At 43.8% G+C, this 14,635-nt stretch overlaps 1 protein-coding gene across 1 annotated transcript; it reads left to right on the forward strand.

Moving 5' to 3' along the window:
• The first annotated feature begins 527 nt into the window (after nt 1-527).
• On the forward strand, nt 528-14,629 carry LOC123483224 (tripartite motif-containing protein 16-like). Its single transcript, XM_045212748.1, has 6 exons — nt 528-1,157; nt 1,571-1,666; nt 13,205-13,438; nt 13,545-13,704; nt 13,830-13,889; nt 14,121-14,629. Exons 1-6 carry the CDS (start codon nt 576-578, stop codon nt 14,627-14,629), a joined length of 1,641 nt encoding a protein of 546 aa, XP_045068683.1. The 5' UTR covers nt 528-575.
• The last annotated feature ends 6 nt before the right edge of the window (nt 14,630-14,635 follow it).

Genomic DNA, 14,635 nt, shown 5'->3' on the forward strand with positions numbered 1-14,635 from the left:
AAGTCTCTCTGGATATGAGTCTCTGCTAAATGACTGAAATGTAAATGTAAAAATGAACAATTGCAAAGCACACTGGGTATTATTATTGGCCTTCTTTCAGGTGCAGAGCTCATTATTTTAATACCCAGCATGCTTTTCAAGTGTTCTTTTTTTCATGTATATTTCGTTCATTTAGCAGACGCTCTTATCACACCATAGTGCTATCAGACTTCTGATACTAATGCAGGGTGAAAGCGGGGCCACAAGATGTGAACCGTTATAAAAAATGGTATTGAAAAATATTTAGTATTTTGAAAATACATTGGAGTGTAGTTCAGCCCAGCATAATTCAAATGACTAAATACTCAGAAGTAATTAAAATATGTATTTCAAATACATGTAACATAAATACTAACTATCTCTGCCTACTACCCAACACTCTGTCACACTTCCTTATCAAAGAAACCACACCCCCTCTACATACAGAGTACACAGTCAAGTAGGAAGCCCCTCCCTGTCCTCTGGTGTAGAGTTCCATAAAACAGAAAGTAATCTTTGACACTGCCATTGCTTAACCTACGGGAGAGAGCACCAAAATGGCAGAGAATCAGGAACTGTTCTGTTGCTCCATCTGTCTGGATCTATTAAAGAATCCGGTGACTACTGCCTGTGGACACAGCTACTGTATGGGCTGTATTAAAGAAAGCTGGGATCAGGATTATCTGAAAGGTGTCTACAGCTGTCCACAGTGCAGACAGACCTTTACCCCAAGGCCTGTTCTGAAGAGAAACATCGTGCTGGCTGAAGTGGTGGAGAAACTGAAGAAGACAGGACTCCAGGCTGCTCCCCCTCCTGCTCTGTGCTATGCTGGACCTGGAGATGTGGCGTGTGATTTCTGCACTGGGACCAGAAAGCAGAAAGCCCTTATGTCCTGTCTGGTGTGTCTGGCCTCTTACTGTGAGACTCACCTCCAACCTCACTATGAATTTCCTGCTTTCAAGAAGCACAAGCTGGTCAAAGCCACCACACAACTACAGGAGAAGATCTGCTCTGATCATGACAAACTGCTGGAGGTTTTCTGTCGTACCGATCAGCAGTGTATCTGTTATCTGTGTACAATGGATGAACATAAAGGCCATGATACAGTGTCAGCTGCAGCAGAGAGGACTGAGAAACAGGTAAGACCAGAACTACTTGTTGGTGACTGTCTGATAAACAAATAATTAAAGATACAGTAGGAACTAAGGCTGTTTGACTATGAGATCATTCAAATGATATAGATCCACGGCAGAACAAATATGAACACAAACCTTGATTATATAGATGTGTTAACCCAGAGTCTCCAAATGTATCACCATTTTCTAACGTCAAACACCATTGTAATTTGTTATCAAACACCCAATCAGCTCCCCTGTTATGTGCACTGTTAAATCTATAATCATTCACATAACAATATAATAATATAATTTCACACAAACACTTCCTCAACATTTTAATCCCTATCTTCTATGGGCCCTATGTCCCATTACTATACTATTGATCTACTGGACAAATAAAGCTTGATAGCTCATTGAAGAGTGATTCTCCACAGAGGCAGCTGGGGATGAGTCAGCAGAAAGTCCTGCAGAGATTCCAGGAGAGAGAGAAGGAGCTGAAGGAGCTCCAACAGGCTGTGGAGTCTCTCAAGGTGAGTATTGTTGACCAGAGGAGACACACCATTTCACTTCTCTCCTCCAGTCAGAGAGAGAGAGAGAGAGGGAGAGAGGCCCCTATCCAATCCCACTGACCCCACTGTTGGGAACAGGCTGTCTGGACACCTTTCAGAGAATAGACTGCTTAATGTAACCGGCGGGATATGAACCCGGGTCTACTGAGGGAGAAAACAACATCTTGACCATTACACCAAGAGGACATTCCCTATTGGGCTGAGGGCCGACACTGATTTTGAAGTCGAAGGCGGGGCTACCTCATCATATAACCATGAGTAACCATGACCGACTCATGTCCCCTATACATTAACATGGAGCGCTCTCTCTCTCTCTCTCTCTCTCTCTCTCTCTCTCTCTCTCTCTCTCTCTCTCTCTCTCTCTCTCTCTCTCTCTCTCTCTCTCTCTCACTCTCTCACTCTCTCACTCTCTCACTCACTCACTCACTCACTCACTCACTCACTCTCTCACTCTCTCAATTCAAATGGCTTTATTGGCATGGGAAACATATGTTTACATTGCCACAGCAAGTGAAATAGATACTAAACAAAAGTGAAATAAACAACCAGAAATTAACAGTAAACATTACACTCACAAAAGTTTCAAAGGAATAGAGACTTTCAAATGTTATAACTCAAGTGCAAACAGAGTGAGCCGTGCGCCAGACCGAGTTCTGGAGGTGAAATGGAAATGAATGAGGGAGAGTTAAGTGAGGTAGAAGGTGTGGTGAAGAGCTCAGAACCAGAGCCTGGCATCAATGGACATGATAAAGAAGAATTTGGTGCAGTAGAAGTTACATTTTTGGAGAAAGTGGATCCATACCTTTTGGCAGATCCATTTGTGGTTTCATGTTGGGTGGGAAAGGAGTTGGGTGCAGTTGAATCAGTGAAGGTAACCTGTAGTGGACTTGTGATATTTCTTTGTGTTTCTTCTGACCAGAGGGAGTGGGCGCTCCATGTCACGCAACTTCGGTCAAGATCTGTTTCTTGCTTTGCTCTTAGGAACAGGGCACCATTGAAAGGAGTGATTTCTGGGGTGATGTTAAGTGTGGAGGTGGAGCAATTCAAGTTGAAGATTCCTGGTGTTTGTGATGCCCGCCGTTTGGTGCAGACCTGGTGTTGAGCGTGGTGAAACATAGGAGTCACTGTCAGTCCTTTTGAGTTTTGAGTCTTTACCTGACAAAGTCATGTTAGGATATATCAGTTATCCTGTTAGAGCTTTTGTGGCGAATCCACTGTGCTGTTTCAGGTGCAACGTTTATGGTCATGTTGCAGCAGTTTGTAGGAGGGAGATTCCAAGATGTGGGAAGTGTGCAGGAGGGCATGGGATGGAGGATTGTGTAGTTTCGGTGGAGAAAGTTGTGTGTCAACTGTTGGGATGCCCATGTTGAAGGGGATCGGAAGTGTCCGGTGCGAGAGAGGCAGGTTGAGGTGGCTAGAGTCAGAGTAGTGCAGAAGGTGTCGTATGCTGAGGCAGTGAAGAAAGTAGAGGAGGATGGGTCAAGGGTGAGAGATCCTGAGAGGATCCCTGTGAGTAGTAGATCTGTGCCAGCACAGAGGGATAGGCCAACGAGTGATATATGCTTTAGTAATGTTGGCTTCTTAGCGTTCATAGCAATGGTTATCAACTGTACCGCACAAATGGAACGTAAATCACAGAAAATAGATGTTGTGGTGGCAGCTGCAGAGAAGTATTTGGCCGTACAAGATTTGACTTCAGAAGAGTTACAGGGTGTGTTGAGTGGTGGTGTCCCGTCCTCCCAGGCCATTGGCATGGTGCAGGAGCAGGTAGGGTCAAAGTAGTGGAATGGGGTAATGGGTATTTAATGTGTAGGGTTAGTTGGAAGGGTGTTTTTTAAAATTATTATAGTTTCCCCTTTTCCCATTTTGTATCACATAGTAAAATGGATTTATATTATAGTCCAGTAGGGGCGGTAATGCAACATATTGGATACCAACCGCCGTTAAACCCCAAAGAAGAAGAAATGTTATATTACGCTATGTCCAGTGTTGTAACGATGACTCTGTCTCTCTCATTCCATCACTTTTGCGGTAGTTGGTTGTGTGGGTCTCTGGTTATGAATGGGGTGCTGACAGATAATCATTGATGGATATTTATAGAGCTCTGATCAGGACGACAATTGATTATGAGTGTATATTTTATGGAACAGCGGCAAATACATAATCCAGTATATAGCTTTAAGGATATGTATTGGTGCATTTAAATCAACATCTGTATGTGCCTTACTAGTGGAGGCAGGCGAGATGCCTTTGGATGTACAGCGTAAAAAATTGTCATTATCTTATTGGGTTGAAAGGCTGTGAGGTTGAGCATCCCACTGCTACTGTTCTAGATGACTGTTGGGAATATACTAGTAGACAAGGCAGTGGTTTTGGTTGGACAGTTGGAAAGCTTGCTGATGAGAGTGGTTTGAGGGAGTTGGAGGATGGCCCTTCTGTGGTGATAGGGGATGTTCCTCCATTGTTACTCCCAGACCCTGTTGTTGATCTAACCTTGGTAGAGAAAAGGAAAGATTGGTCAGAAGTCAGTGATATAGAGAAACTGGTTGACAATTACATTGGTAGAAGTTTTTATGCATTTTTACCGCTTTTCACAGATGGATCCAAGGACCCAGATAGTGGGCTCACAGGAGCAGGCGTTTACGTTCCTGAATTTGATGTGCAGATATGTAGAAGACAAACAGATGAACTGTCAGTATACTCAGTTGAACTGTTGGTGATAATAGTTGCCCTCCAGTGGGTGGAGGACGTACAACCTGGTAGAATTATAGTATTCTCAGATTCTCTGTCTGTATTGAATAGTTTATAATCTGGTAAATCTAATAGGAGTGACCTACTATTGTGTGGAAAGGAATGAAATTGTAGACCAGTTAGCTAAAAGAGCTTTGAAACGAGATATAATTGATATTAATGTTCCACTGGGTAGAGGTGAGGCCAAATGTAAGATCAGAGCCATTTTGATAGATGTGTGGCATAAGAGATGGTACTCTGAGCACAAGGGCCGGCATTTATATGTCCTCCAAAGAAAGGTCGGTGGACCAAGATTCAAAAGTCAGATTAGGAAGGAAGATGTGGTGTTTACTTGATTGCGCTTAGGACATTGTACATTGATCTCGTCATTACATCTGGTTGGCAAGAATGGGAATGATTTGTGTGTGGAGGGTATGGTCGATGAAACGGTGGAGCATTTGTTGTTATATTGTTGTAAGTATGTTGAAGAGAGGGAAAGATTGAAGTGTAGGGTCATTGAGGTTGGGGGGGTTGGGGTTGGAAGGGATTTTGGGGATGGGGGAGGGTCTATTAGAAGTTAGTAGGGCTCTTCTTTGTTTTCTCAGAAGTACTGAGTTAGGTAGGAGGATTTAGAAATGTTGGAAACCGTGATTGACCACGCACTCCAGCACAGTAGGTGGTGGCATGCACCTTTAAAGTTGGTTTGTGGACCGCCATTATTTCATAGAAGAAGAAGTTGTAGGTGTAAGAGATTGTGGTTCGTGAGGAGGGCTACTATTATTTTTTCTTTTGGTTCTTGCGTATTTTATGAATGTATTTTCTCATGGTGGAGGGTTTGTTTATTGGTTTCCACTGTTTATCGTTTAGAGGTGAGGGGGGAGTAGGGGTAGTTTGTTAGGGCGGCGTGATGGCCTCAACCGAGTGGAGAAGAAACGCTGTCGCTTCGGGTGCGGTCCGGAGAAAGGTGTGGAGGAAGTTTTGCTCATGGTCGGCGAACAGGTTGGAGCGGAACATCTGCACTCTGCATCCAGAATGAACAAGGCGGTGGTTGTGTTAATGAAAAAGGTTTGTCTTGTTGTGAGTGGGATTTTTGTGAGGGGTGTGTTGGTGCAGATGTCGCCTCTTTCGATAAGAGTTGTGGTGGCTAATCTGCCTCCGTTTATTGCTTTCGAACAGACCGCAAGTAGTTGGTTAGTTTTTGTAAATTTGCAAGTGGTTTTCGTGTGCTCTCGGCTGGGTGCCAAGCGGAATCCGTTAAACATGTCTGTTTTCGTAGACAAGTGTTTGTTTCTTAACAAACTTCAAGGTTACACAGGGGAGGGGTGGAACACAGGGTTTGCTAGTACAGATAGTTTTCGGTGTTTCTAGTGTGGGGATTGTAGTGTTGAGTCAATGTCGCTAGTTATTGCTGTAAAACAAAGGAGTCCGCTCATACTGAACCCTTGATCATAAGTTGTATTCCTATCACAAGATTCCAGCATAAGGTTACGGATGTCATGACCACCCGGAGAGCGGCGTCCCAGATTGCAATGGCCGCTCTAACCTCTTCTTCGTTTTTACCCAGTATATATAATCTTCCCAAGATATGGGTGGCTCCCTCTACTGTCCAATCCCCTGTCTACAACACACACTTCCTGTCTGTTGTATGTGGCATCACACTAAAACAATTCCCTCTGACACTAAAATAACCATCCTCTCAGGTTCCACTTAAAACCATTAACAAAGTCATAATCTTAATACACTACATATTCCCCCCTTCGAGACTAACTAAAAGTCTCGAAAACAAAAAGAACAGGATTATGACAAGTTACAATTTATCTTATTGAGTATCTTTAACAATAAACCAAAACCATTTCCCTCTGGAGTGTAAATACCTTTCTATGAAATATGAACAAATCTTTATGAAGTGTGAATACATTACTATGAAATATGAACAAATCTTTATGGAGTGTGTTACGAACCCCGTGGCTCTAAACATCTAGGGTGGATGGACATGAGACCCGTAACATAATTCATGTAAATTATAAGGGTGGCATGGAACAGTGAGAACAAATATGACACAACAACCATGAACTACCGTCAAACACAAATGGTTTATTTCTGAACACACGGTAAAGGTTTGGGAAAAAGGGCTGAGCAGGACCCAAGAAATGAAACAATAGTGTAAAACACCCCTAAACTGATCTTGCCTGCCTCAAGAACCGCTAGGCTACTGCTACCATACAAAAATACAGGGGGTGGTCCGCTCAGGTCTAACTAGTGTTTATAGACAGTTCTTTCTACGGGAAATGTATGCCCAAGGGCAGCTAGCTCAAACTCCCCTTTTCCCAGAAACACACAATAGTTACCAAACAGAGTAACCAGCAAACTAATGAGTACTCTAAACACAGGACATCACAGTATCCATTACTCACATACAAAACAGTGGTCTAACAGAATTACCAATCATAGTAACCAGCAACTTAGTGAGTAACCAAAAACAGGACACCACAGTGTCCATACTCACATACGGAAATATTCTCTCCTCTCAACAAACACAAGACTGGTTTTTATACAATGGGATGTGTGATTAAAAAAAACGAGTAACAGGTGGTGCAATGCACAGGAATGTTCACTGATTGGTCCAATCAGCAGACACCTCAACGACCACCAATCAGGAACATACAGGACACCTGTGATTAGGGCAGAAGGAGAGAAACACACAAAAACACAGGATACCTGTATCCGTAACAGAGTGTAAGAGCGAAAAACCTGTCTGGCAGCCTTCTTCGTTTATCCATCCATCAATCAAGACAGTAAAATTCTCTCACGGCCCCTCTGCCCCAGGCAACCTTTAGTTAATGGTATTGCAATGTTTACTATTTTCAACTATATCAACAGGTGTAATTACCTTCTTAGTCCTTATATCCTTTTTCCCCATCTTAACAACTCTTTTATATTCCTTTAATGTGCATTATTTTATTTTAGACTATATAGCCTATGGCTTCCTCCCTTTAATTTTTAATATAATTTTTAAAATAAATTTATGAATAATCCAAAAAAATAATAATTATTTATATTTCCTATTTTACTAATTTATCAATTAGTGGCTGTCTTACCTTTCCTGATTGAAGGTGGTATGTATAATATCTATAATCCAGCAACACTACAGTACTCATAAACCCCATTGCTTAATAAGCATCCCATTATCTTAATTTTACAGAATAATGTCAGTACTCGATTTCCAACAAAACTCTAATCAAACCAACTCATGCACAGAAACTCCAATACGCAATTTTTAATCTAATCAATTGATCAATCTTCTGCCAAGTCTCTGTGAAATTGTCATAACATCAAATATCCTGTAGGGGAAGATTTTGTAAACAGAACAGTACTAGCCTGATATTTGACTCGATCCTCTGTCGCGTCACACCTTGTCACGTGATGTACACGTCAGCACTTCCTGTATCTCTCTCTCCTCCCTCCCGTCTCATATGACCGAAGAACAAAAGAAACAGACAAGAATTTAGCAGTTTATGCAGTCACTGAGTCTCTTCAACCATTCAATATTCCTCCAGTCACATTCGCTCTAAGAATTAACTCAGGAATAATTATAGATATCTCAATAACATTTTTATTTTATTTATTTATTTAATTATTTTATTTTTAATCCGTCAACATATCTCTCTCATTTATCAATTCAATAGGTCACAAAAACAGTTTCAATCTTTAAACAACAGCCGATGTAACAACCAGAATACACCATTAGACTCTAAATGTCTAAATCTTTGTTCCTCCGTCTGTGTCTGTGTCTCCCCCCTTGCAGTGTAACAGAGGCATATTCTCCCTATGTCACTCTAGTGTCGTAAAATCACACGTGTCGTAATGTAGTGCCGTAAAATCAGACGTGTCCACGCATGCGCAGTACATTCACCAATACGATTTAACCGTTGAAGGGAGCTCCTCAGCTCTCTCTCCAACCCAAACAGACGGTTAACAGTAACTCCGTTTTCTCCTCATAGTCAAACAACATTTAACAGAGCTCACAAAGCATAGAACCTAAATTCTACACACAAACATAATTTAAGAGGCATTATTACATCGCAATGGCCCTCTAAGGTCACATGTTAGCATGTAGCATGCAGCATAATTAGCATTTAGCATTAGCATTTAGCCTTAGCTTTTAGCCTTAGCATGTATGTAACATGTGGCGTGCAACATGTAACCTGCATTGCGCCTAAATTCTTTCTCTTTGTCTCTACCTTTTATGATGCCGTGAGTTCAATGGATATCCTATGAGAGGTTCCCCCAAACAGATACCCCGTCGGATACAAGATGAGCAGTAACTTACAATAAAATATATATACCACCGTCTCGAGTTCCCAGAACTCACCTGAAACACATCTAACGCGTAAAAGGATTTTCGGCCCATCCTAAGATCGCCCCCCTGGGGTCTTTCCAGATTCGCAATACCCTAAGTTGTATACGTATATCTGCCTTGTATATCTGCCTTATTCACTACCATCGATTGTTCTAGAATTCCTATTCAAGCCTATTTCTATAGACACTCCCTGAGGTCTCTCTCCCCCCTTTTGCGCTGTCTACCAGTGCAAACAAATGTATGGTTAGCCAGACCCCCAGTTCTCAGCAATAAAGCAACACAAGGCACACATCGGTCCTAACAGTACATCTCTCCAGTGCACACTCAAATAGCCTCCAACCTAACAAATGCCCAAAGTGGTGAGAAAAAACTCACCCTTATCTGGCCATAACGTCGGAACGAGTCAGCTTGGCGCTTGAATGGAACAAAGGAGAGATGCAGACCCTCCCTTTTCGTGACGCCATTTGTAGTGTCGAGTCAATGTCGCTAGTTATTGCTGTAAAACAAAGGAGTCCGCTCATACTGAACCCTTGATCATAAATTTTATTCCTATCACAAGATTCCAGCATAAGGTTACGGATGTCATGACCACCCGGAGAGCGGCGTCCCAGATTGCAATGGCCGCTCTAACCTCTTCTTCGTTTTTACCCAGTATATATAATCTTCCCAAGATATGGGTGGCTCCCTCTACTGTCCAATCCCCTGTCTACAACACACACTTCCTGTCTGTTGTATGTGGCATCACACTAAAACAATTCCCTCTGACACTAAAATAACCATCCTCTCAGGTTCCACTTAAAACCATTAACAAAGTCATAATCTTAATACACTACAGGATCATCAGTTATAGGCTACAATCAGCAATATGATTGATAGGTAGGACAGGTATTGAACCCAAATAATCCCTACTCAGATGCGCTAACCTCAACCCTAGTAAACATGCATTATAAGGGAGTAAATATCCTCTGAATAGAAAAGAAAAAACACTGCATCTTCCAGCCCACCAATAAATTACATAATGCAACCGTCGCGGTTAGCATATTTACCTCAACATGCCCCTCGCTTGCGTGAGAAGGCAGAGTGCTCGATGCTGGTTGATGAATTTGACAATTAATGTACTAGGAAAATACGTTTTTGTCGACCAGAGGTGACTGAATTAATGTTTAGGCTTATTGATAATTGTAGTGTCGAGTAAATGTTGCTAATTATGCTGTGAAACAAAGGAGTCCGCTTATACTGAGCTTTGATCATACGTTTTATTTATATCACAAGATTTCAGCATAAGTTTACAGATGTCAAGATCATTCGGAGAACAGAGTCCCAAAAGAATATGTCTGTTCTGCTCTCCTTTGTTCAAACCCAGTACTTTTAATCTTTACCCAGGATATGGGCTGTTACCCATACTGACCAATCCCCTGTCTACAACAAACAGACTCCCTCTGTTCTATGGGGTGTCACTCTAAAACGGCTCCCTCTGAAACTGAATAAACATCTTCTCAGAATCCACTTGAAAACATTAGCAAAGTCATAATTCTTCATACACTACATAATCATTATAGTAATGAAGTATAATTTCAAAACATGACCATAAAAACAGGTAATAATAAACATGACTCATCATTATATTACTCCACAGTAACGTGTTAAATGCTTTTTCAGTCCTTCCTCTTGCATTAGCAGTGTGGAAAGGGACAGTAAAAAGCTCAGGCAGGAGTTTTCCTGTGAGGGAGAGTGGTGGTGTATCCAGGGAGAGAACTAAACTAATCTTCTGAAATGTCATTCATGGTCTTATGCTGCCATCTATTGGAATTAATAAGCAACTGCAGTAGTACTGAATAAAGTGTTTTTCCTTACTAATCCGTACTAAAATAGTGATTACTCAGAATTGCAAAATAAATGGCAGGGGTACCAGGAGGGAGGAGAGTACATTTTTTACATTTTAGTCATTTAGCAGATGCTCTTATACAGAGTGACTTACAGTTAGTGGGTGCATACATTTTCATACTGTCCCCCATGGAAACAAACCCACAACCCTGGCGTTGCAAAGCGCCATGCTCTACCAACTGAGCTACAGGTAGTAGTGCATGGCCAAGTGGTGGTGCGCAGGCCGTGGAGAAAGCGGTGGTGGGGGGGGGTTGCAACTGGGCTATATGAGCTGAGGCAGGTTTCTGTAGTAACAGAGACTCCGGTGGGCAAAGGCTTGGTGGGCTCATCCCAGGAAATATTGCCTGTCATTGGGGAAGAGGCACTGATCAGGGGGGAAGTGCAGGGGGGCAGAGACTGGGGAGGAGGAGGACGGTACCGTAACAATGGAGGAAGAGGGGGGAGGTGAGTCTGCGGGAGCGGAGGACAAGGCGTCTCATTTTCAGACGGCTCATTGGATCCAGAGCTGACAGCCAGTCAGGCTGAGGGCCCAGTATATACGGTGAGAGAACTTTCTAGGTTCCTGATGGAGACAAAAGGGGAAAAAGAAGGTTCTGCTGGAGTCTTATTTTATTGATCCTGGAAGGTTTGTAAGGTCAGTACAACACGTGATGAAGAATGAGGGTTTAGTGTCCTCTCACCCAGGAAGTGGTATAGGCTGAGAAAATGGGTCATGGGTTCTTAAGGGCATGTCTTCAGAATCTGCTTAAATTGATGTTTTTTTCTGGCATGGTGGCTTTATGGGCTTCTCTACTGGTTTCTGATTGTGGTGATTTCCCTCCCACCTCTTATGGAGATTTCACGGTTAGACTTCCTTAACATGAACGGCGGCAGAGACTGGGGGAATATGTAAACCAAAAACATTTAAACGTGATTTTTTTGCAAGACACACAGTGATGTGATTAATTAAGTGTATTGGGGGTTTGGTGTAAATGGGCGCAGGTGCTGAGCCATGGCACAAATCTTAGTGCAGGGGTAGCAAAAGAGGTGTGTAAGGGTAGGTTGTTAGTGGTTAGAGCCAAAATCAGTGACCTTGTCTTTGCTTTCCAAAATGTGTCTGCACCTAGTACAGGGCTCAGTTCTCTGTTTCACCAGGGCCCAGGAAGGTGTCCTATTGGAAATTCCATGTAAAGCTCTTAGAAGATGTCACTTTTTGCTCGAGCTACCAAGGCTTTTGGGAGAGGTGGGGACAGCAGAAGGGGGAGTAACTTCTGTTGTGGGGGAGATGAGGGAACCTGATGGGTGGCAGCTCCGTCTTGCCGAAGTTCAGCTTGAGGTGGGGATCCGACATCCACACTGATATGTCTGCCAGACATGCAGAGATGTGATTCGCCACCTGGTTATCAGAAGGGGGAAAGGAGAAAATTAATTGTGTGTCGTCTGCATAGCAATGATAGGAGAGACCATGCGGCAGGAGAGACTCAATACAGCAGGGGTCTCTGATTTCTATGCTGTAGTACTGAGGGCCTGGCAGCTGCTGAGGCCCACACCAGAGGGGGGTGTGGTGCCTGGGCCATGGGTATGGGAGGAGCCCATCTTCCACAACCCACTGATCCTGTTGAGGTCCACTCATTCAGCCATCCTGCAGGGACCTTTAATGGCAGCAGGCATCATGAGACTAGCAGACCTGCGGCTGCCGGGGGGTGGAAAACCCGTCAGCACAGCAGGCGGGACAAACGTCTCTTAGGCTGAATTGCTGCTGGAGAGAGTCATGGGGGAGGTCCAGGAGGCTCTGCCTGACCCAGTGAGGAGGGGGGTGGAGCAGCCTGAGGAGGGGCCACCACCGTTTCCACCACTGCAAGTGACAGCAGAGACTGGGGACTGGCAGGAGAGTCCGGAGGACTTACTGACTTTTAACACTCTGAGCCTGGGGGAGTTTGAGGAGGTGGGGGGTAAGGTGCTGTTCAAGGTTAGACACCTCAGGAGCTTAGCGGGAGTGAAGGGGCATCAGTGGCAGGGGGTTGTGGGGGCTGAGAGCATGGCAGGGTATAGGTGGAGGGTACTCTATAAGCTCCCAGTGCTGGAAAGTTCAGGGGTCCTCCAGTGGAGGGTATTACATGGAGCCCTGGACACCAATAGCTGGTTGGCTCGGGTTGACCTGGGAGTTGGGGAGGGGTGTCCGTTTTCTGCAATGACAGACTGTTCATCATGTTTTTCTGTGTTGCCAGGGTAATGCCATTACTGTTGACGCCTTAGGGTTGAGTTTGAGTTGTACAAAATGATCAACAGTGTGGAGATGTTTCAGGAGGTATGGGGGCTCAGGGGGGCTGTCTGTACGGCTGGAGAGGAGGGGTTGGATGGACGGTTGGAATGTGGTGCTGGATGGTGTATTGTACTGTGGTGTTGGGTACTGTATAATGTGATTGTGTGGAGGTTGTGGTGTCACGCAATGTGCTTTTAGGGGTGGGGGTGTTAGTGTAATGAGGATGGCTCATTAAAGTAAGACAAGTCAGTCTCTCTCTCTCTCTCTCTCTCTCTCTTAACAGCGCTCTGCACAGGCAGCAGTGGAGGACAGTGATAAGATCTTTACCGAGCTGATCCACTCCATTCAGAGAAGGCGCTCTGAGGTGAAGGAGCTGATCAGAGCCCAAGAGAAGGCTCAAGTGAGTCAAGCTGAAGGACTCCTGGAGCAACTGGAGCAGGAGATAGCTGAGCTGAGGAAGAGAAGCACTGAGCTGGAGCAGCTCTCACACACAGAGGATCACATCCATTTCCTCCAGGTAACTAAACTGCCTTGATACATGTGATATGAAACTAAAACTCAATGTGAAACTCTCAATCATTTGGTTCTGTTCTCTCTCTCTCTCTCTCTCTCTCTGTCTCTAGAGTTATCAGTCTCTCTCCGGTACCAGTGTATCTTCAGACTTACCCAGCATCGTTGTCCGTCCTCTTCAGTACTTTGGAGATGTGAGTAAGACTGTGTCTGAACTGAGAGAGAAACTAGAAGACTTCCTTAAAGGAGAATGGACCAAGATCTCCACTACAGGTGTGTTGAAAATAATAAGAACATCAACTTTAGACCATTGAAAGTTCCCTACTAGTCATATACATGTGGAATATGGTGTGATGATAACATTCCCTCTCTCTGTGAATGTGTTTGTGTGTCTGTAGTGAATATAGTGGAGGTTGTACTGCCTCCAGAGCCCAAGACCAGAGAACAGTTCTTACAATGTGAGTCTCTGTATTCTGAAGTAACTAACAGTCTCTTTTTACTGACACTCCTAACAATCCCTCTAGAAATATATAGCAATAGTAGATCTAATCAAAGACTGGGTATCTATCTGACATATTTCTCTGATTTGATCTCTGCTATGCTCTAATCAAAGACAGGGTAGATACAGTATCTGACTTAACTTATTGTTCTAACTCCCCTCATTGGTCTCTGCTCTGCTCTTCTCCCAGATTCCTGTCAGCTCACACTGGACCCAAACACAGCACACACACTCCTCTCTCTGTCTAAAAGGAACAGAAAGGTGACCTATACAGACCAAGACCAACCATATCCTGATCATCCAGGCAGATTCACCAACTGGTGGCTGGTTCTGTGTAGAGAGGGTCTGTCTGGACGCTGTTACTGGGAGATGGAGTGGAGTGGGTGGTGTGTTACAGCAGTCTCATATAAAGACATCAGCAGAACAGAGACAGATGGTGGATTTGGACTCAATGACAAGTCCTGGAGTTTAGAGTGCTATAGTGGTGGTTATTTTTTCAGACACAATAATGTTGAGACTAAAGTATCAGGCCCTCAGTCCTCCAGAGTAGGAGTGTACCTGGATCACAAGGCAGGTACTCTGTCCTTCTACAGTGTCTCTGACACAATGACCCTCCTCCACAGAGTCCAGACCACATTCACTCAGCCCCTCTATCCTGGGTTTTGTCTCTGTGGTACTGCTGAGCTGGTTAAACTGTAGTAGGGT

Source organism: Coregonus clupeaformis, unplaced genomic scaffold, assembly GCF_020615455.1.
Source record: "Coregonus clupeaformis isolate EN_2021a unplaced genomic scaffold, ASM2061545v1 scaf0048, whole genome shotgun sequence".
In the NCBI taxonomy this organism is placed as follows: Eukaryota; Metazoa; Chordata; class Actinopteri; order Salmoniformes; family Salmonidae; genus Coregonus; species Coregonus clupeaformis.